The sequence below is a fragment of the Staurois parvus genome, unplaced genomic scaffold, assembly GCF_062004578.1.
Source record: "Staurois parvus isolate SC_StPar_1 unplaced genomic scaffold, SC_StPar_1.0 ptg000066l, whole genome shotgun sequence".
In the NCBI taxonomy this organism is placed as follows: domain Eukaryota; kingdom Metazoa; phylum Chordata; class Amphibia; order Anura; family Ranidae; genus Staurois; species Staurois parvus.
The window spans coordinates 6670617-6692626 of record NW_028317862.1 but is presented as its reverse complement, the minus strand read 5'-3'; the positions used below and the strand labels follow the sequence as shown (position 1 = coordinate 6692626).

The 22010-nt window shown below is 42.4% G+C and overlaps 1 protein-coding gene across 1 annotated transcript in view; it reads left to right on the top strand.

Annotated features, from left to right (window-relative positions):
- Window positions 1-21682, top strand: part of GTF2B (general transcription factor IIB) — a 50391-nt gene extending 28709 nt beyond the window's left edge. The window contains exons 3-7 of the mRNA XM_089668905.1: window positions 3261-3394; window positions 7814-7960; window positions 8040-8169; window positions 14586-14867; window positions 21113-21682. Of these exons, the coding sequence (XP_089525031.1) occupies window positions 3261-3394; window positions 7814-7960; window positions 8040-8169; window positions 14586-14867; window positions 21113-21246 (827 nt within the window). The 3' untranslated portion in view covers window positions 21247-21682. The remainder of the gene's footprint in view (window positions 1-3260; window positions 3395-7813; window positions 7961-8039; window positions 8170-14585; window positions 14868-21112) is intronic.
- Window positions 21683-22010: the final 328 nt, after the last annotated feature.

Below are 22010 nucleotides of genomic sequence, written 5' to 3'. Positions count from 1 at the left end.
GGCTGTGTCCTCAACCGACAAAAAGCAGTCTTCCAACTGAGACTGGAGTATTTGCCTGGACCGTATCCCACATAAAGTCCAAATGTTTTTCTTCCTTCAGAGAAATGTGTCTCTGAGAAGTCTGGTGACTTCCCTCAGGGGGCTAAGGAATTCATGAAGGTGTTGGTGGAGATGGCTGCCTCATTCAAGACTGTCCCTTTTTGCCCAATTTCATTCCAGACCACTGCAGTAGAATGTCCTATCAGCATGGGACAGGAGGTCTCGGTCTCTGGATTCTTAATGTGTCTGCATCCCAGTAATCTGCGGTCACCAGCTTGATATGTCACCACCTGAGTTTGAAAGCAGAAGTAGTTTCTTCCCATTTCATGAAAAGTCAGTCTGTCGGATTGGGAGGGTGCGATGGGTCACCTTTAACTGCAGGGGTCTTGGTTTGTACAGGAGAAATTGTTGCCCATCAATATTTTGGAATTTCAAGCAATAATCCTGGTGCTTCTGCATTGAGCAAACCAGTTGCAGGGCCTTCTGTAAGAGTTCAGTTGGACAATGCTATAACGGTGGCATATGTCGATCACCAAGGGGTACCAGGAGTCAGGCAGCCCAGGAAAAAGTGGATCTCATTCTGTCCTGGGTAGAGATTCCTGTCCCTGCTTTTGACCGCAGTACACATTCCAGGAGTTAAATTGTGAGTCACATTTTCTCAGCTGTAAGTAGTTGGTTCCAGGGGAGTGGTCCCTCCATCCTGTGGCGTTCAGGACACTTTGTCAATGATGGGGCATCTAGATTCAGTATGAAGCTGGGGAGTTTGTGTGTAGAATTAGAGATCTTCAGCCCTTTGCAACAGATGCCCTAGTGACACGTTGGATTCCATTATTACTGATCTACACCTTTTCCTCCGATTTGGCTTCTTCTGCATCTGTTGTACAGGATCTGGGTGGAGGGAACGCCGGGAATTCTAATTGCACCAGCTTGACCCAGGAAGTCTTGATATTCCAACATCGTAAACCTGGTGGTGGACAGTCCATGGATGCTGCCAACTCTCCCGGACCTTCTGCAACAAGGTCTGCTTTGCTACCCTTCTTGGCTGTTGAAGCTGGTATTTTGAAGGGTAGGAGAGTGTCTAGAACAGACCATATGGTTTCTGCAATTAGATCTCCTTTGCCTCCATAGAATCTCAGTTTTTGGTATTGTCAGTCTTGCAGAGTTTGCCATTTGAGCCAATCTGGGATCTTCCGTTTGTGTTTCTGACTCGGAATGCTGTCTTCCTGATTGCTATTACCTCCACAAGGAGAATGGAATTGGTGCCCCCCTTCCTGTAGGGAGCCCTTTTCTGATGCTCCATAACTAGCACGTACTCCTGACTTTATTGCTGAAGGTGGTTTCATCTTTTCATCTTAAGACATTGTCTAGCCTTTTTTTTTTTCCCTCCAGGCCTGAGCCACCAGGAGACGGGGTTCTTCACAAGTTCGATGTGGTGTAGGGTATAAAGGTGTATTTGAAATTTACTGTTGCAGTTAGGCAATCGGACACACTATTTGTCCTTCCTGAAGGACTAGGGAAGGGTCATTCAGCTACTAAGTCAACCTTTTATGTTAGATTGGGCAGCTGATTTTTGAAGCCTGTGGCTTGAATGAAAAGAATCCAGTTTAATGTGATGGCTCACTCTACCAGGAGTGTAGGGGCCTCTTGGGCTATTGGTCATCAGGCCTTAGTGGAAATCTTTAGTTCACATCTAGTTTATAGAAGGTAGATGTAACTACCACTGAAGATGCAGTGTTTGGTCTCAGTGTCTTATAGGCAGCTGTGTAGCTCTTTAGACTTGGACGATGGTGGCTGTGTCTCCCTCCCCTCTTGAGCAGTGCTGGTAGCCATGTTATTAAGCCTGCTCTGTGTCCCGTGATGTGCAAAAAAGAAAACAGGATTTTTGTACTTGTCTGTAAAATCCATTTCTTGGAGTATATCACTGGAGGGTGGGATGTTGCTTGCTACAGCTCCTTATTATATAGAGTAGGATGTCTTGTCTTTGTTTGCCAGAGTCCATTCATCTATAGGTGTTGCATAACCCAGGTAATCATGTTTTATTAAGCCTGCTTCATCTAGTTTCTCATTGTATTAAGAGAAATTCATGGAGCTTTGCGTAGTAAACACTTCCTGAAACTTGCTGTAGCATTCCTTCCTGTAAGAGTCATATGAACACGGTCTGTCCCATGACCTGATTGAATGTGTCAGTGATTTGCTACATTTCTTCATGGATTTAGGCCAACTTAATGTAACTTTTTAAAATGTCTGAATATGATATAGCCGTGTTTCCTTCCCTTAGTTCTAAACTTGACAATACTCTGACAAACATATCAACTATCAAATGGCTACAAATAGGGAAATAGGGAATGCCCTAAAATTACATTAAGGACATTGTGGTTAGAGCAGCCAGACTGTGTGGTGTGATTTTTTTTTTTTTTTTTTTTTTTTTTTTTTCTTGAAAGGTTAAATCACCTTTTGTCAAAAATGACCTCCAAAGCAGTCACTAAATACCACTGCATAGTCCTAACTAATGAGCTTTAAAAATTGGTGCAAATTCCATACCTCTAGGTCACTTTTTCAGTGAGTAAAGCATCCTAACAGTTTTCCAAGCTCCATGCTGTCTTTCTAGTACGAAGCAGTAGTTAGTACTAGTAAGCACTGTCGTGCTCTCTACTATTGCAGCTGCTGATTTGACTGGCATCAGGAGAGCACACTGCACATCAGGAGGCTTGGGAGATGAATGATGCTTGCCTCTTTTTGGCTTCAAGTAAATAGCATTAAAGCCTATCTTTTAAAGCTCATTAGTTTAGCTTTGTGTTAGTGTTTTTGAGGTTAACTCTGAACCACTTGTCTACCTGCACCATTTATAAATGCCGGCTGTGGTAGAAGGGGGTTTTTAAACATGCTCTAGGGTGCGCTTAAATTTGAGGAGGGTAAAGCTCCCTGATCACTTCACAGTACACTGACAGTACTGACTGCCCCATAAATTGTGGGCTCTGCTCTCCCACCTGATGGGGGAGCAGCATGACCGGTGGAATGGAGAACCAGCAAATTAAAAATCATGTTTGAGAGAGTAAAGTTCTGCTTTTTACAGTATCTTCAGCTCTCCACACTGTCCACTGCAGACTGAAATCTACAGAAAAGATTCTAAATATGAAGTACTAGTCATTCCTGTCATTGTAAAATTTCAAGATGTCATGCTCATAGTTTCTTCCTAGTATCCTTACCTGTTCTTCTCTCAGGTGATCGAGTGATTGATGTTGGGTCTGAATGGAGAACTTTCAGTAATGACAAGGCTACCAAAGATCCATCTCGAGTTGGAGACACTCAGAATCCATTGCTAAGTGGGGGTGACCTGACTACAATGATTGGCAAGGTAATTACGTTTATGAACCTAAGATTACTGTGATGATTTACCTTCCATACTAAGCTAGTGATTGACGGGCATATTTCCCCTTTATGAAGATCACAAAATAATTGCCAGTAATGACTTTGTATTTGTGAGGAATATTTTGTATATTCATCCATGGCTGACTCGCCTAAAGCCTATTCTGTTCTTCCCCATCTTCTAAACACCCCCCCCCCCCCCAGTCATAAATTTAAGCCAAAATGTATTCTGCTGCATGTCTTTGGTTAAAAAAAAAAAAATCCCATAACGTGTATATTGGTTTGTGTGAAAGTTATAGCATCTACAAACTGATAGATATATAATATATAATCTTGCACAGCTTTTTACTCTGGCTTGAGGTGCTAAAATGCCAGAGCAGTACACAAACCCCCCAAATAGCTCCTTTTTGGAAAGTAGATACTCCAGGGAATTTGAGAGATATGTGGAGCCCATGGAAGATTTTTTTTTTTTTTTTTTTTTTTTTTTTTTTTTTTTTTTCAAATTTGGTTAGGACAGTAGAGAGAAAAAAAAAGCTGGCATCGTGTCTTATAAAAGTATCTGCTACCTTGTCTTCTTGGGGCGACCTTTTGGGTTGGGGTACCAGAGAGGACATCAGAAAAATGCCTCTCATGCAGCTGATTCACTTCATCTTGACACCTTCTGGATACAAAAGGGCTGTGATGCTCTTCCTGAAAAGGATTCACTTCCAGTTGCTTTGTAAATAACAAAAATGTTATATGTAGCCAGTTGAAAGACACCTTACTGTACCATGTCTAACTTTTCGGGAAACTAGGTATGGATTCATCATTTTAGTCGTTGAAGTCCACCCCTCCCGTGTTAAGTTAATAGTAGTGGACTCAACGCCATATGCCGTTCTAATTTGGACCGACATGTCTGTGTGAATGGAAGACAGAGCGAAAACTTCCACTTTACTGAGAGCAATTCACCATTTCTCAAGTAGGCTTTCTCCCCCTTTCTAAGTCGGGTGTTTACAAGCCGTTGGACGCCCTGGCAATTTAGGTCGCATGGAGCCACACAAGCAAATTCCAAGATTGTATGTATGTCTAAATACTGGCCGCTTGCATAGAAGTTGTCCACATATAAGTGGTACACCTTGCGGAACATGAATTACACCAAGTCCCATACTATCATGCAACTACTCCTCATGCAGTGGGGGGGGGGGGGGGCTCTACTTCACTGTTTCTTCCCACATAAACCCTAAAATTACATGTATAGCCTGTGGCCCTTTCCCAAAGCTTGTACAGCTTGACCCCATATCTGCCACACTTGCTGGGGAGGTACTGTTTGAAGCAAGGCGGCCAGTAAAATGAATGAGGCACTCATCCATGCAGATGTTTTACTAGGACGTATACACATCTGCGAATTTCTCAATGAGGTGGTTTATGAGGGGCTGCTCTTTTGTAGAGCCAGTCATGTTCAGGGTCACCCCAAGGACGACAGTGTCTTGTCATTGAAATCCATGAAGCACATTATCGTCTCATAGCTGTTTCTGGCCATGGCAGCAGCGAACATGGGAATAAGATGAATTGGGTCTGTGGACCAATATGACAGGGTTGGGCAGTGAATGGGGGAAGTAAGGGTGCTGCAGAATCTGTGGGCTAGCAGTCAGGATTTGCAAGCATGTTTGGATGGACACTATGGGCTTGTACGGGCCTGTGTTCCAATACTTGGTGGCTGTGGGATTCTACTTGTGCTAGCCGCCGCATGAGCTTGTGATGCACTTATGGGACTCTCGACGTCACCAAATGATACTGCAGTGCTGGTATGTAAAATTTCAGGATGTATAGGCCACTGGTGCTTGCAAGTTCACCAAAAGGTAGCATGACACTAGTACTGGCTCCCTGCTGCATATAAGTCATCTGTTCCTAGCACTTCAGCTAAATGGAGTTGGGTAACCTGATCTTAAAAAGGACCTCGCGGGTGCACGCACATACGCTCCAAACCCAGAAGAGCGGAGCGACAAACTAATACATCGCTCTGCCTGCAGTTACCGCCCATCCGCAGTACGATGCAGGCGGTAAGTGGTTAATGTCCCATTTTCAAACCTGCAAGAACTCGGGGCTCAGATTCTCAGCCAGCAATCAGTACATTTAGTAGTTCTGACACTAAACAAAATTCATCATATCTGTTTGTCTTGCCAATTTCAACTGTGGAATATATCTTGGCAAGTATTTTGAAATTAAAGGTATTTTTGAAGCAGATGCATGATTAGGGAAAATGGGGATAATTGTGAACCTTTCAGAAGATACTTGCGGGGAAAAAAATCTGATGCACACAGTGATTTTTTTTAAACCTTTGCTTTTCTGGTATCAAAAGAGCTTTATTGAACTGTCAAATGTAAATGTACGAAATGTTAGTGGACGGAACAATTAAGAAAAGAGTATTCAAGTTTAAGGGCAAGATCATTGACCCACGTAGAGGTCTCAAGAATAACAGGATCATATAGTTTTATAGAACTATGATCTGTAACCGGATGATGGTATCAGTTACATCCACAAAACCTGAAACCAGTAATGTGGAACTCTTGAGTTCAAATTTAGTCCTGAAAAAGCAGCTTTTAAGCTTGCTGTGCAAAAAAAAGGGGGGTTGCTCGGGGGATATGATAACAAACTGTGACCTTAAATGTCGGGCCAGAGGACACCTACCAGTGGAAGGTGCTAACAAAACAATGGTAAGCATATGTGGATGGGCTAAAGAAAAGCCTTCTTTAGAACGAAAGATATCAAAAGGAGGAATGACGCAGTACCAGAAGTATGGGGGGATGGGGAAGCTTCGACTTTGGTCCTGTCCCAGAGGGGGCAGGGACAACGACGACAATGAAAATGTTATTCAAAGAGGAGCCAGCCGTGTGGCAAATCGGGAGACCAAACTGGTAGCCAAGCCAGGGCTGCTATATCGATAGAAACTTGTGTTTTGTCATCCAGTACCGCTGTCAACTTCTTAATAAAGATACCCTGAATTCTAGCAAATGCAATGGTCTGCTTTGTTTTCATAAAAAAAATATTCAATCCGTGCCCTAGATTTCCACAGGACATCCTTTTTAGTGGTCTATGGAGAAGAGCATCGCCCAGGTTCTCCCACAAATTAACTTGTGTGGCTGTGGTCATACACCCTTATCTGCAAACGATGGGGAAAGACTGCCTAATATTACACATCGTGCTGTCAGCCTTACACCGCTGAAAGGGATTATAAAATACTAATGCGTAAGAACTTTGTACAAGTTTTCCAACGCGTGTATCTTCAGAGAACACCAAGATTGCTTGCCAGATTGGTGTCCAGTCCTCCCAATGGTAAAGTTTTCTGTAGATACCTGGCCTCAATGCACTATGAAGGCCTCTTGGAAAGATATCACGCATAGATCAAGAAAAGAGTGTCCTTAGTTGCAAAAACACTTGCTTTTCTAAAGAAGCATAATACTTGAGAAAACTGTCAGGAGTGGGCACCCTTGTGTTTTATCCAAGGTTGTGCACCTCTTAAGTCAGACCCTTTTCTCAGGCTTTTTAAATAGAAAATACCAATTTTGACCACCAGAGGGGAAAATCGCATATTATGGTTTTATATAGTTTTTTTAAACTGGCGTTTTTAAGCAAGTGTGAGACAAAGTAGTTTATGGAAAATTGAAACCTATATTATACACTCACCGGCCACTTTTATTAGGTACTTTGCTAGTGCCAAGAAAATATCCCCCACACCATTACACCACCATCACCAGCCTGAATCGTTGATACAAGGCAGGATGGATCAATGCTTTCATGTTTATGCCAAATTCTGACCCTACCATCTGAATGTCGCAGCTACCAGTCTGCCCATTCTCCTCTGATATCAACCAGGCATTTTTGTCCACACAACTGCTGCTCACTGGGTATTTTCTCTTTTGGACCATTCTCTATAAACCCTAGAGATGGTTGTGCGGGAAAATCCCAAGTAGATCAGTTTTTGAAATGCTCAGACCGTCCCGTCTGGCACCAACCATGCCATGTTAAATGTTACTTAAATCCCTTTTCTTCCCCATTCTGATGCTTTTGTTTGAACTTCAGTAAGTCATCTTTACCACCTATACATGCATAAATGCATTGAGTTGCTGAATGTGATTGAACAAGTGAACCTAATAAAGTGGCTGGTGAGTGTAATTCTTTGCTTTGTTGTGGTATGTGGCTTATTTTGACTTCCACCCACTGATGGATAACCTGGACTGAACACCAAACTAATGCAGCCTGCTTGTAGTCTCGGGCTGATGTATGGAAATGGAGATACTGCTGTGTAGTCTTTGGAATGTGTATTAACCTGAATGAATGCTTTAGATGACTTTGTTCAAACAGCATATTTGGCATCGACGTTTATAAATTTTTTTTTCATTGTATTTGTTTTGATTCTGTTTTTACACAGGGAACAGGGGCAGCTAGTTTTGATGAATTTGGGAACTCCAAATATCAGAATCGCAGAACAATGAGCAGTTCAGACAGAGCCATGATGAATGCATTCAAGGAAATCACAACAATGGCTGACAGAATAAACCTCCCACGTAATATAATTGTAAGTACAAGTCTTGTAAAGTTTGTTATGCAAATTAAAGAAACCCAAAATCTTCTAATCCATATTTTTTCTTTTAAAGGATCGGACTAATAACTTATTTAAACAAGTATATGAGCAGAAAAGTCTCAAAGGGAGAGCCAATGACGCTATTGCCTCTGCTTGTCTGTATATCGCATGCAGGCAAGAAGGTGTACCTAGAACATTTAAAGGTAATCTCTTCTTACAGACAAGAAAGGAGCATGCTGTATTTTCGTGTGATGTTGTTGTGTTTATACTTGTTCTGGTTTAGAGGCTTGTAAGCCAATGAAGCACTGACTTTTCTGCTGAGGATAGGAGAGCTGTGACATCACAAGTGAGATTTTCAAAGCAAAATGTCTTGGTGTATATCCACTTTTGCAGGCAAATTGAGATCATGCCCCTACATTTATATTTAGAAGTTCCATTTATATAGCATATGTTTAAAAAGTTGAATTTTTTTTTTTTTTTTTAACCACCAAAAACCCGGGTGACATTATATTCAATATTTGGTCATCATACATGACATCAGAGTCATCGAAACAGTGTGTTTTGTACACAAGCCAAAATATATGTTAATTTAGTCTGTTTTGTACTCTTTTTGAGTTGTATGTGCCGTCCTGGTATGAGATAATGTAGATTAAATGATGAATTAGTTTTTTTGTTTTTTATTCTGGAGAACATTTTAAAACATAGTGTGAATACCATCCTTGTAGAGTTTTCTTTTTCAAGCTGTTAGTTTATCCATTGAGGCACAGAGGTAGGATATTTGTTTTGGAGAGCATGTATAAAGGAAGCAAATCAGAATAGGAAGAAGAGTAGGTGGGTAGAGATGAGTGGAATACCTGGTGTAGGTCATGCATAAGGGGCTCAACCATTAGAAAGTAGACCTCTGTATTCTTGGGACATGTGAACACTGTCCAGTAGGATGATTGTTTTTTTTTTTGTTTTTTTTTTTTTTACCCCCCCCTTCCTGATTGTAGGGGAGTCCATTAGGTCTTCTTGGAGTCTGATCTTGTTTGATTTAGAGGACCATAAACTGAAAGATGGGAAGGAGATTGTCTTTAGAGAGGATTCCTGTGTCCAGGGGGTGCGAATATGCATATCTTGGCCACATTAAAAGGTATATCAGAAGGGTTTTTCTGTACTTGTCGAGAGATGTGAAAAATGGAGAAGATATGCTGCTTGTTTGGTACCAAGACCCCTTGGAAGGGCTCAGTAACATTACCAGAAAATTAAATCTGAAATTATCTGGTGGCGCAGCGAAGGCTTGCTAATGTGTTTTTGCTGTGGTAAGCTGTAGGAAATCTAAAATTTGAAAATTGGGAGGTGTCAGGTGGGAAGAGCATTTCCTGTAGAAGTGCGACCTGAGTTTTAGTCTGTAGTATTCCCGTAGTAGGCAAGAACATTTTCAGGGACAATTTACTTGCTTCACATTGAGAGAGATAACATTTTGGTTGTAGACAGGACCCTATAGGTATAGTCTTTTTATAATGGTTACACCGCTAGCTTGGCAGAGCATTGAATATAAGGAGGGTAGGTTGCCCCCAGAATGGCAATCTGGCATAAACCATAATCCTTTTGCAAAATATAGAGTTTTTTTTGAAGTGTTAGAGTCGGGGGCATGGCCGTTGCTGTTCTCTGGGTAGCAGAGGGTGTTTAAGTACTGGGTTGTAGCATCTCGGTGTTTGAACCAGGCTGTTCTACTTGCCAAGTATGCAGTATCAGTGTTGGAGTTTTACAGTGGCACTGTGGGACCGTGAGGGCAGCAATCCTAGGAAATGCAGTCTTGCTGTGTTGCAATTAAGTGTTTAGGGTCCTCAAGGGATGGCTTTTATAAATATGCCTCACTCAAAGTGGGGGTAGCCCTTTTAATTTAAGTTTGCCTGGGGTGTGGGGGATTGAGATGGGAGATTTGTCCAAGAAATTGCAGAGGTCTGTTAGTTGTGACTAAAATGAAGCAGAAATGTTCTACTGTCCTAGACATTTGCATATTGCTTCTGATTATTGGACTTTTCTTTGGGAGTTTGAACTTTTTTCCAGCAACGGCTTCATCGTGCTGTGCATTTGTAATGTATGTCATGAGATTATCATCATTCAGGATTTATATAGTGCCATCAATTTGTGCAGTGCTTTACAATATAATGCAGGGGTCCTCAAACGAAGTCCTGCGGGCCAGATACTCTCCACCAAAGACATTTTATCTGACCCGCCGGGCCAGCAGAAAAAAAGTTTCAAATAGGCTGCTCGCTGGGTCCTAATGCTATGATCATCAGGTGAAAACAAAGGGGAAAAAGCCTAAAAAAAAACCTAATGTAGCCACCACACCTAAGGATTGGTAAGCTGCAATAAATGACATTTTTGGTTTTGAGTTTAATACCGCTTTAAACTTGTAGGTATGCTGTGTGAATGGGAACATAACAAATGTAGTGGAAATTTCTCAAAAGTGGAAATACATCGTGAAGCACCTTGACTCAATTGAAGTACAGATGAACTTTAACCATTTGCCCCTCCGTAAGATTTACCCGCCTTAATGACCAGGCCTGTCTTTGTGGTTCGGCAATGCGCAATTTCAAATGAAATCTATGTCCTTTTTTTCACACAAATGGAGCTTTCTTTTGGTGGTATTTGATCGCCAATGGGTTTTTTATTTTTTGTGATATAAATGAAAAAAACTGAATTTTGAAGATTTTTTTACTTTCGGTTATAAAAAATATATAGTAAATTCAGTCATAAATTTTAGGTCAATGTTTTCTGCTACATGCCTTTTTTTTAGGTTTAAAAAAAAATAAAAATCCCAATACTTGTATATTTAATGGGTTTGCATGAAAGTTATCGCATCTACAACCTAGTGTGTGTGTGTGTGTGTGTGTGTGTGTGTGTATGTATAGGAATTTACGCAGCTTTTACTTTGACTGCCTATCACATTTCTTGAGGTGCTAAAATGCCAGGGCTGTACCAAACCCCCAAATGACCCGTTTTTAGAAAGTAAACACCCCAAGGAATTTTTTGAGAGGCATGTTGAGCCCATGGAACAGTTCATTTCATGATATATTGCTCACGCATGTCATGGGTATGTGGAATAACACCCCAAAACACATTTTTCTACTTCTCCTGAGTATGGGGATACCAAATGTGAGAGTTCTTGACAGCCTAGCCACATACAGGGCCCCAAAATCCAATGACCACCCCCAGGGCATATTTCCTCATATCACTTCCTCACTACCTATTAGTTTTGAAAGCCCTAAAATGCCAGGATAGTACAAACACCCCCACCCCCCAAAATGACCCCTTTTTGGAAAGTAGACCCCCCTAGGAATTTGATAGGAGGCATGATGAGTATTTTGCAGATATCATTTTTGTCACAGGGTTTTGACAAAAAAAAACTAATTTTTGTTTTCTTTCTTCGTAAAAAACTTGTAGCAACAAATGAGATCTGCAAAATACTCACCATACCTCTTAGCAAATACCTTGGATTGTCTACTTTCTAAAGGGGAAATTTAGGAGGTGCTTTTTTTTTTTTTTTTTTTTCTCCCTGATCACTTTTATTATCACAGGGAATAAAAATATCCCCTGTGAAGGCAATAAGCAGTGACAGGCATTTATTTTCTGAGAAATCTGGGGTCAATTAGACTCTAGATCTCTCCTGTGCCCTTAAAGCATCTGATCACATCAAGATCGATGTGATCAGATGCTTTCCCAATTTTAAAATGGCGCTGTTTATATACCCGACGAAACAGAAATTATATGCTTGTAGCTTCACGTCTCTGAGACCATAGAGATAATTGGAGGCATTCCAGTCTCTGATCAGCTCTATCGTCAGCCAGTGGAACTGCCGGCTGCAAGATGACCTTGGAATGCAGCTGGAGGGGTGGGGGAGTCCCTTCCCGCTGCTTTTAAAAGCGATCCAGCGGCTAATTAGCAGCTAGGATTGCTTTTTACATGAAAGCCAACCTCCACCAAAAAGATACCAGGATGATGCCTGTAGCTGCAGGCATCTCAGTATAACCAGTCAAAGTCCAGCGACGTACCAGTATGTTGCTGGTCCATGCTGGGCATATATGTAACAGCAGAGAACATGGGCATATGATGAATTGGCTCTGTGGACCAATATGATCGCCAGTGTTGAGGGTTAGGCCCAAAAAGTTTTACATTCAGAAACTGATGGGTTTAAATGCATATTGTCTGTCAAGAGCTGAATTTTGGTGGGCGGCAATGTTTTGGTGTGTATAAATTGCTTTGGCCCACAATTGATGAAAATCTTCCATTAAAAACAGTGGAGGGGCTAAACGCTAGTGCTGTCGGCGAACTGGACTGACCCTGCTAACAATGAGTTTTTTAGGACACCATACAAAGGAGGATACAAAGGAGGCACTAGTATAGTTGTTTGATCAATATATTGATTCATGCAAACGCTATACTAGTAATGGCGGTAATCGGCAACCTATAGTGTGCAGGCAATTTAACACTAGCTGACCCTGGCTGGGAGGAACGCTAACTGAGCCTGACATTATCTGATGTCAGTGGCAGTAATACAGTGATCAGTGAAAAATTCTGTATACCGACACTACTATTGGCACTGGCTGGGTGACGGTGATCAAAGGGTTAATAGGGGTGATAGAGTTAAATGTGCTAATCTAATGTGTGCATGTAAAATGTAGTGCTGTTACTTGGTGCTGTGTTCGGCGTTCTCTCCCTGGACAGCAGGGGGAGAACGTACACCCAGAAATAGAAAGTGACGTAAGATTACGTCGCTTTGCCCTGAGCCGCCACTCGCCCACACATTGTTGGCAAGCAGATGGCAAGTAGTTAAAATTTTAGATTTTTACATTTTTTTTTTTTTCTTTTTCAGAGTAATTCAGTGTTACCATTAGTAACATTGTACTAATCTGTGAGTTGATCAGGGATTTTTTTTTTACACACTTTGCATTGCATGAGCAATGAAGATCACTGCTTTGCAATGCAAAGCTTGGTTTGAACGGTCATGAATGAGTTAAGATTGACTGTTTAACATAGTGATCTGTGATTGGCTCTAGCTTGTCACGTGGTACAGGGTGCTGTGATTGGCCCCGTGTGTCATATGAAAGCAATGGACGAATCGCAGCTCTACAGAAACAGAAGCAAAGATTTTGTGAATTAGATTGATTCATAAAAACTTTGTTGTCATTGTGATCACAAGGTCCCGATGACCAGGATTCTCATCCTGCTGTGTCCGGTAGAGCTGTGCGCCCCTGTGTCATTGGTCCTGTAGCTGCCGCCCGTCTGCAGTACATTGCAGGCGGACCTAAAGTTGGTTAAGTTCTCTTTGAAACTAGTGTCTTGCAGATTTTACACAGCAGTTTAAAAAAAAATTATCTGTACATAAACTTGGTTACTAAACCCAGGACCCTGCATTCACTCCCACAGAACACGGAAGTGCAATTATTTTAGTAAATATAAACTGCTAAATACCTTTTATCAGCAGTTAGCAGTCTTGTGACTTCCATCAGTGTCCAGCAGAGCACTAGTTAAAGCTTGTAGGAGGAGTTTTCTTTCTGCTCTAGGAGGATGCAAAACCCCTGACCTCTGTCTGGACAGTGCTGTTTGGCCATGTGCTGATCACATGCACGCTTCCAAGAAAAAAAAACCTCTCTAGCAATACACACTAAACTGAGCATGTGCAGAATGGCTACGGTTCAGTCTGTCTTATCAGGAGTTAAGACGTGGACATTTGAACAAGAGGAGGAACAGAGAAGTCAGGATCAAATGGCCTTTTTACACAATGAAGAGTAACCCCTTAGGTTCCACAGTGAGTATAACAAGCATGCTTTACTCCATATACAAACTGATTTTACTGTTGTGGGTTTAGCAACACTTTAACAATATAGATGACCCAATCAGCCATAACATTATGACCACTGACTAGTAAAGTGAATAAAATTGATTCTTTTTGTCATATGGAAGTGGGTGAGATATATTAGGCAGCAAGTGAACATGTTGTTCTCCCTGAAGTTGGAGTGTTGAAAGCAAAAAAAAAAAGGGCAAGTATGAAGATTTCAGTGACTGATGGGAGATGAGCTTCTCCAAAACTGCAGTGCTTTTGGGATGTTCCTCGTCTGCAGTAGTCAGGACCTACCAAAAGTTTAGGGGCTCACCTCTGTCATCTCAGGCACCCAGAAGGCAATGGATGCCCCATCAAGTGAACAGCTGGTCGGGGGAACCAGTAGTCTATGGTGGATTTGCAGTGCTGGGTCAGTGGTCCCCTACATCTGGAAATATGGAACCTGGATGAGATCTTGCAGCACCAGTTAAGCGCAGTAAAACTTCTGTTGGGATTGGCTTAAGGTTAGAGGGAGGGGAGTGGGAGTGGGGCTTTTAAAATGTCACGTCTACAGTGTCCCCTACCTACCATCTCCAGATTAGTACAGACAATAGTCAATAATTATAAACAACACATCTTTTAACGTCACCTGTGAGCTTGAGTCCCTAAAGACTACTTTTGACAGTGTTTCATACTAATATTTTCTTTTTTGGGTTTTATTAGCTCCATCTGAAAAATATTTGATTATATTTATTGAACAGTTGTCATTAAGAAGGGACTACAGCATTGTAATTACTGTTTACTTTGTAGAAATCTGCGCTGTCTCAAGAATCTCCAAGAAAGAAATTGGCAGATGCTTCAAGCTGATTTTGAAAGCTTTGGAAACAAATGTGGATTTGATTACAACTGGAGATTTTATGTCCAGGTTCTGTTCAAACCTGGGCCTGACCAAACAAGTACAGATGGCTGCGACTTACATTGCACGCAAGGCTGTGGAGCTGGACTTAGTTCCTGGACGTAGTCCCATATCAGTGGCAGCTGCTGCCATTTACATGGCTTCACAAGCATCTGCTGAAAAGAAAACGCAGAAAGGTTAGTAGAGCACTGCTGGAATGGTCAATCAACTGTGTAAATATTCTGCTTTTCTGACATTTTTTTACAAATTGCCTGCAAGATACAATAATGAGTTCATCATTGCTGTATGCTGTTTAGTATCCTTGATTTGTGTGCTTCTATGTTCATTCTTTTAATAGAAATATATTGGTCAATTGACTGTTGTAGTTTTTGTCCTACTGCTGGTTCTGCAACCATTGAATGGGGCCACTGTCTGATTGTGGAGCTCTCTATTTTTGGGCTGCTCAGTTAAGTCTTCAGGTCTCCATTTTGTGTGTGTGTGAGAGAGAGGGGAGGATTAAGGGATGTATGGGGAAAAAAAAAAAAAAAGTTATTCTGATGACACCTGTAAAACCTGTTTATTTCCCTTCACTTTGTGAGCATGGTCACCAGAGCAAATGTTTTTTTTTCTCAGTCGCCTTCCAGGCCAGCCGTTGAGAGATGGAGCTCCTCCCCACCAATCAGGAAACACATTGCCACTTTGTCTTTTAAGGCAGTCCCTCAGGCCCATGACCAGTTGTTTCCTCCATCTGGAGGGAACATGTTGCATGAGGGACCGCTGGAGGGCTCAATGTCTCAAGGGCTGCCTGAGGGGAAGAGCACTTTGGCCCAAAGGTCAGCTTACCTGGCTGACATAGTTGGATGGCTTGGGCGGGCGCGGTGCTCCGTTCTTGGCTGTGGCGATCTGCTCCCCCCTCCCTCTGAGTCCAGGCATTGCGGAGATGGCGATGTAGCATCCCTTTGTTGGCCCCGGTGGGGAGCGGAGCTTCTGCGGCTGGAGCTGCTTGACCGGAAACGCAGGCATGTCACTTCCGGGGCGGGATGACATTGCCTTGTGCCCAAGGGAAGTGGTCCTGACCCCTTAAAGATGCAGGGAGGAGAGGAGGCTGGCTGGTGCTACATGTGGACGCCGCTGCAGGAGACAGTGCGAGCACAACACAGCCCAAGGATGCAGGGGGGATGACTTTGAGCTTCCATCCGCACAGGCTCTAGGGGAAACTAGTACTGGTGGGATGCAGGAAGGCACCAGGAGGAGGAGTTCAAGAAGCTGATTGCAGATATAATAACTCTGGCTGCTCCAGCAAGTCGGTCCTCACCCATAGCCTGGCCAGGGACAGGCTTTGGGTTCTCAGGATGTCAGTGGACAGGGCAGTTAGCCCTGTTATAGGAAAGGAAAGGCTCTAAATTGTCCTTGGATGATGTGAAGGACCTATTGGCGTCCATCAACGAGACCTTAGAAATTGAGGGAAGGGTCAACCCTCAAAACATGACCTGATTGTATCAGGCATTAGAGAAAAAAAAAATCTAAGCTTTTTCTGATTCACCGGGTAATGTCGGATGTGATACTTGGAGTGGGCAGATCCTGAGAGTGAAAACATTTTTTTGCCGCCACCCACGAGGAAGTTTCTATTCGATGAAGATCCTCAGGTGGTTTGGAATAAGTAGCCAAAGCTTGATGCCCCCTATCTAAGGTATCTAAGTCGGCGCTTGCCTTTTGAATGCATGGGGTATTTGAAGGACTGTATGGATGAAAGGCATCCTTAAAAGAGCCTGGGAGACTAGAATGGCTAGCCTAAAACCCGCCTTAGCTATAATCTGTGTCGCAGGAAATTTTGGATTTCTGGTGGACGGTTACAAGATGACATTAAGAATGGCACTCCGAGGGAGGAGATTCTGAATTCCATGCTGGTTCTCTTCAAAGCAGTTCGTTACATTACAAATGTATCTGCTGAGTTGGTGAAGCTCGCCACAAGAGCAGGGCCTCTGACAGAAGGACTATCTGGCTAATAACCTGGTCCAAGGATGCGGAATCTGAGTTAAGATTATGTAATCTTCCCTTTTCAGGGGACCTGCTGTTCGGGCCAGGTTTAGATGTGGCCTTGGATAGAACAGCAAACAAGAAAAAGGCTTTCCCTGCGGAAAAGCGAAAACCTTTCCAAAGGAGTTTTCGGGTCCAAAAGGACAGGGAACAGCTGAAAAAGCACTGCTTTAGTCATAAGGGGAAACAAAAAAGCAATGTTTTGTTTGGCTTTTCTGGTGCAACCCAACAGTGACTTCAGGATGCCAGTGGGAGGAAGGCTGGCTACCTTTCTTCCCCAGTGGCAGAGGATTCCAGCCAACAAATGTCCTCAACATCATTGCCAAGGGTTATGCCCTGGAGTTCAACACCATACCTGCAGAAAGGTGTTTTTTTTTTTTTTTTTTTTTTTTCTTATGACGAAACTTTCAAGAGATCCTGAAAAGGGTCAAGTGCGCCCTCTCCTCCTGGGGAAAATGGTAGACCAAGGAGTGTTCATCCCAGTTCTGAGGGAAGAAAGCGGAAAGGGGTTTTATTCCCATGTTTGTGGTCAAACAATCAGGTAAATTTTGTCTGATTTCTAAATCTCAAACCCTTGAACAAGGTGATTCGTTACAATTGATTCTGGATGGAATTTTTTTTTTTTTTTCAATAAACATTCCTTACCAAAAAGCGTTGATGGCAACCTTGGACTTGAGAGGTGCCTACCTCCATGTCCCCATTCAAGAAGACTCCCAGAAATTCTTGAGGCTGACGGAGATGGAAAGGGGTGTCATTTCCAGAGTAAAGCACTTCCCTTTGGCCTTTTCTCCACCGAGGATATTTACGAAGGTACTGGCACAGACTCTAGCACTGTTAAGGTTGAAGTCCATGATATTAGCTCCATATTTGGGCGACCTTCTGTTTGTGGAAGCACAGCTGACAGACAATCTGATTCAAGCACAACAGTGGTTGAAGTCCCTGGGATGGATTCTCAACCAGTCTTTGTCCCACTCAAAACATCCTGTTTCTAGGTTACTATCTCAGGTCAGCAGACCAGAAGACACTGCTTCCAGAAGAGTTCAAAATCTAATCAGAAGAGTGGGGGGCTCTACAGAACAATCGTCTAGTATCCGTGCAAGATCTGATGTTGGTACTAGGTTTGATGGCATCTGCAATCCCAGCTGTTCAGTGGGCCAGGTTCCACCTAAGGCCCTTAGTCCTTTTCTACTGCAAGTACAAGGGCAGGAGGACCTGGACAGAAGGGTAGATCTGCTACAGCAGTGAAGAGGGCACTATGGTTGTGGAGAGACCACACACATCTATGTCAGGGATTATTCTGGTAGTTTCTGATTTTGCAGAAGCTGGTGACGGACGTGAGCAGGTGGGGCTGGGGAGCCCACCTAGGGTGGCAGCTAGTCCAAGGAAAATGGACCATAGAGGAAGCCCAGGCCTCTTCAAATTGCAGAGAACTTATGGCGGTAGTGAGAGCTATTTTCAAGAGCAGTTGAGGGGTCACCACCTCCCATGGTTCTATGCGACAATTTGCCGACAGTCACATATCTAAACAAACGGGTACCAGGAGTCATTAATCAAGATTTCAGATCTGCTGGTGGGCAGAGGAGAATCTTTTATCCCTGTCGGTCAGGGAAGTTCTGATGCGGCAGGGGCCATGTTACCACCTCAAGCCAAGAAACTTCAAGTGGACAGCCTGGCTTCTGAAGAGGAGTTAAAGGCAAAAGACCTCTGACAAGGTTGTGGCAACCTTACTGAGCGTTGGGAAGCTGGATACCAGAGCCATTTACAAAAAGGTGTGGAAAAAGTTTAAATCGTAGTACAATGAAAACAATGGATTTGAGTATGGACACTCCAGCTCTTCTGGAACTCTTGCAGCAGGGATTAGAAAAGAGACTTGTGCTGAGTACTCTAAGAGTGCAAATAGCGGCTCTATCCGTGTATCTGGAGCTTTCTCTGCAAGAAGACCCTCTTAATTTCAAGATTTTGTAAGGCCGTGGGTAAGACTATTTTTGGCCTGGAAATGTCCCAATTGGGACTAATTGGTAGTACTGAGGGCATCATCAAACATCCATTTGAGCCGCTGTAGGAGACCTCACTATGCAGCTTAACTCTGAAGATGTCTTCCAAGTGGCCATCACCATGGCACGCAGGTTAGGGTAAATTCGTTTTCTAAGGGTTTTAGATGACAGAATAATTTTACAGACAAACCCAGGCTTCGTACCAAAAGTCACATTGACCTTTCACAAATCCCGAGATATTGTTGCTGTCCTTTTGTAACACACCCTCTACAAGTAAGGAGCAGGATCTGAACCTCCTGGATGTCAGGTGTTTTAACATACCTTGAGGTTACAAGTCAATTTAGATCTTTAGAGGCTTTGTGCTATTCTATGGGAAGCAGAAAGGAATGCAGGCGTCCAAAAACACCTTAGCTAGGTGGATTAAGCAAGCGATCATTGAAAGCTATAGAATCATGCGACTTCCTCCACCGAAGGTTCTGAAGTCACACTTCTCCAGGGCTTCAGCGGCTTCGTGGACAGAGCGGGAGCTACCCCAGAGCAAATATACAAGGCAGCAACCTGATCAAGGTTCTCTACTTTTTATCCAGCATTACCAGCTGGTCATCTCCAGCCAGGACCAGGCCTTTGGGAGGAAGCAGTGGTCCTCTTCCCCCCCCCAATCTGGTGATCAAGGGCTGGCCTGGAAGACGACTGGAGGAAAAAACAAGAGTTGCTTACCGGTAACTCTGTTTGCAGTAGTCTTCCAGGACCGCATGTTTCCCACCCTAGGATTTAAGTTGTTCGGTATTTGTTGTTTGATATGTCTTTCACAGCTGTCCTTTGGTTCTCATGGATAACTGGTCATGGGCCTGAGGGACGTAGTGGCAATGTGCTTCCTGATTGGAGGGGAGGAGCTCCATCTCAAGGGCTGTCCTGGAAGATTACTGGAAACAGAGTTACCAGTTAGTCTAACTCCTAGTTTTTTTTTCATTGTTCTCACCATTAGAGGTTCACCTCCTAACCAGGGAGCGGGATAACACACTATCCAAAACCTTAAAAAAAAATCTTTACATACTAAGTGATTTTGTCATGAGATGTTTGAAGCTGCCTTTGCTATCTTCATTGTTGGCTTCCTTCTGAAAAGAGGAGTTTGTCTGTATTTGACTGTTGGTGGAACTAAGGTTTGTTTACTCACCTTTACTCTAGAATGCGACGTCCATTACGTCGGACTTCTTCTGGGTTAAGTATTTTCAGCCATCTGGATTGGCTGATCTGGGATGAACTAATTTCTGCACATCTGTGTACATTCTTTAGAAGATTGCTGCATTAACAGCTTCCAACTCTCTGCTTGTAGACACATGGCATGTCTACCTGTAAAAAGAAAACATCCTAGCGGGAAGGCTTTTTATTGCAAAGTTCCTTATCTCTATACTTGTTCCAGAGATATTTTGACTGCATTGAAGCCAAAGCTGTTTCCTACCAGCCAGTGAAATAGCATCTTCAAATTGAGGGTTCAATGTCATAAAAGAATGGAGGCTCCCATCAGATTGTTTAAAGGATAAGTTAACTTTTACAAAGTGCATTTGTTAAATGTTACAGCCTGAATATGGATGGAACATGTTACAAAAAATGAAACTATTCTTTAAGATCATAGGCCTTGAATTGCAGTTGTGAATGTGTCGGTTTTCTCTGTATTTATATAATGTAATGGCTAATATCCAAGCAAGAAATAAATGCAATATGCAGCGGTAGAGAGATAATTTTAAGCTGTCCTTTATTTACAAGCCAGGAAAGCTGAATTTCATTCAGATGAACAAAAAGATGAAATGTATAGGTAAGAACTGCCTTCCTGCCAGTAGATTTTTGACTCTGCTCCAGCCTTTTTTTATAACATATCATTTTGATTTTTAAAATTAAGAAATGCAAAGCTTGCAATTCCTGCAGTAAAGGAATAGCAGAACATAAATAAGGTCCTGTATTAATCCTGAGCTTTTATTGTAAATAGCTTCTTCTGGCAGCTGCAGTTTGCCGGCTACATACAGGGCTGCATCTGTATGTATTGTACTGTATACCTTTTACATTTAAGGGGAAGGAAGTGAATAATAGTTGCTAGCAGTAAAATATTTAGCCCTAGACCCCTGCATCTGGCCTGTTTGCTTAGGCAGTGGTGATGTCATGCAGCCTCCTGGGAAACTGTGCAGGAGCTCATTCTTGTCGGATTTGTGATCCTTAGGTTTTGCAGTAAGCCAAAGGAAGGCTGAGTGTCCTCTCCAATGCCTAGGCATAAGGGCTGGAAGCCAGTTTGTATTTCTCACTTTTTACTGTTGGATTACTAGCACTTATGTAAATTGGTAATCATGTGCTGTTTTTAGTTTGAGTTCTATCTACACGTACATGTCAAATACTAAACCATTTTATTCCTGTTCAAATAGAAATTGGGGACATCGCAGGAGTGGCAGATGTAACTATCCGACAGTCTTACAGACTCATCTATCCCCGGGCTCCAGATCTGTTCCCTGCAGACTTCAAGTTTGACACACCGGTTGACAAGTTGCCACAGTTATAAAAAAAAAAAAGTGACTTTTTATGGTTTTTGAATAGTTGGTCTTTTGGTTCCAGTTATAAGTCTTGACACTGAGCCTTCAGATTTACAATTGGAAAAATCTGCTGCAGGTTTGTGATAACATTCCAAGACTAGTTTTGTATGTGTATATATCCTTTGCGGGTTAAATATTTAAGATCTCAACAATGGTGTTTTTCCTTTGTTATTGTATATCAGCAAATATTTAACAGCTAATAAATAATTTTCAGAAAGCCTTACTCGTCATCTTTGAGGAACCAGACCTTTTCATTGCAAAGAAAGCATGTGCCATATGGGGACTTTAGTAAAACAGATTTTCATGTTAAGATACTACTCATTTTTTACATTGTAAAGTTTACAGTGAACCTATTGTGTTTTTATTAATTACGTTTTTTCATATTTAATATATGCTTTTCTGTAATCCAATTGCCTACTGTGGTTTTGTATATCAATATGTGCTGGATTTAAACTTTAAAGGTTGTGAGAAAGGGAACATGTGACCATAAGGACTCTCTCTTGTAACCATAGTCTCTAAAAGCCAACCAAACTAACAATCTTGTCAGCCAACCAACAAGTTTGGTTGGCTGACATCGCTGAGCAAGAAAGCAAAGCCTTAGATGTTCAGAGAGGTTACAGTTTAAGGATAGAGCCACAGCAACTGGATTTGGATATATGCCCAAAGGATATGGATGTATGCCCAAAGGAAGTGTGAGAAATCTGGAGGTGCTACCATCCACCACTTTGAAAAG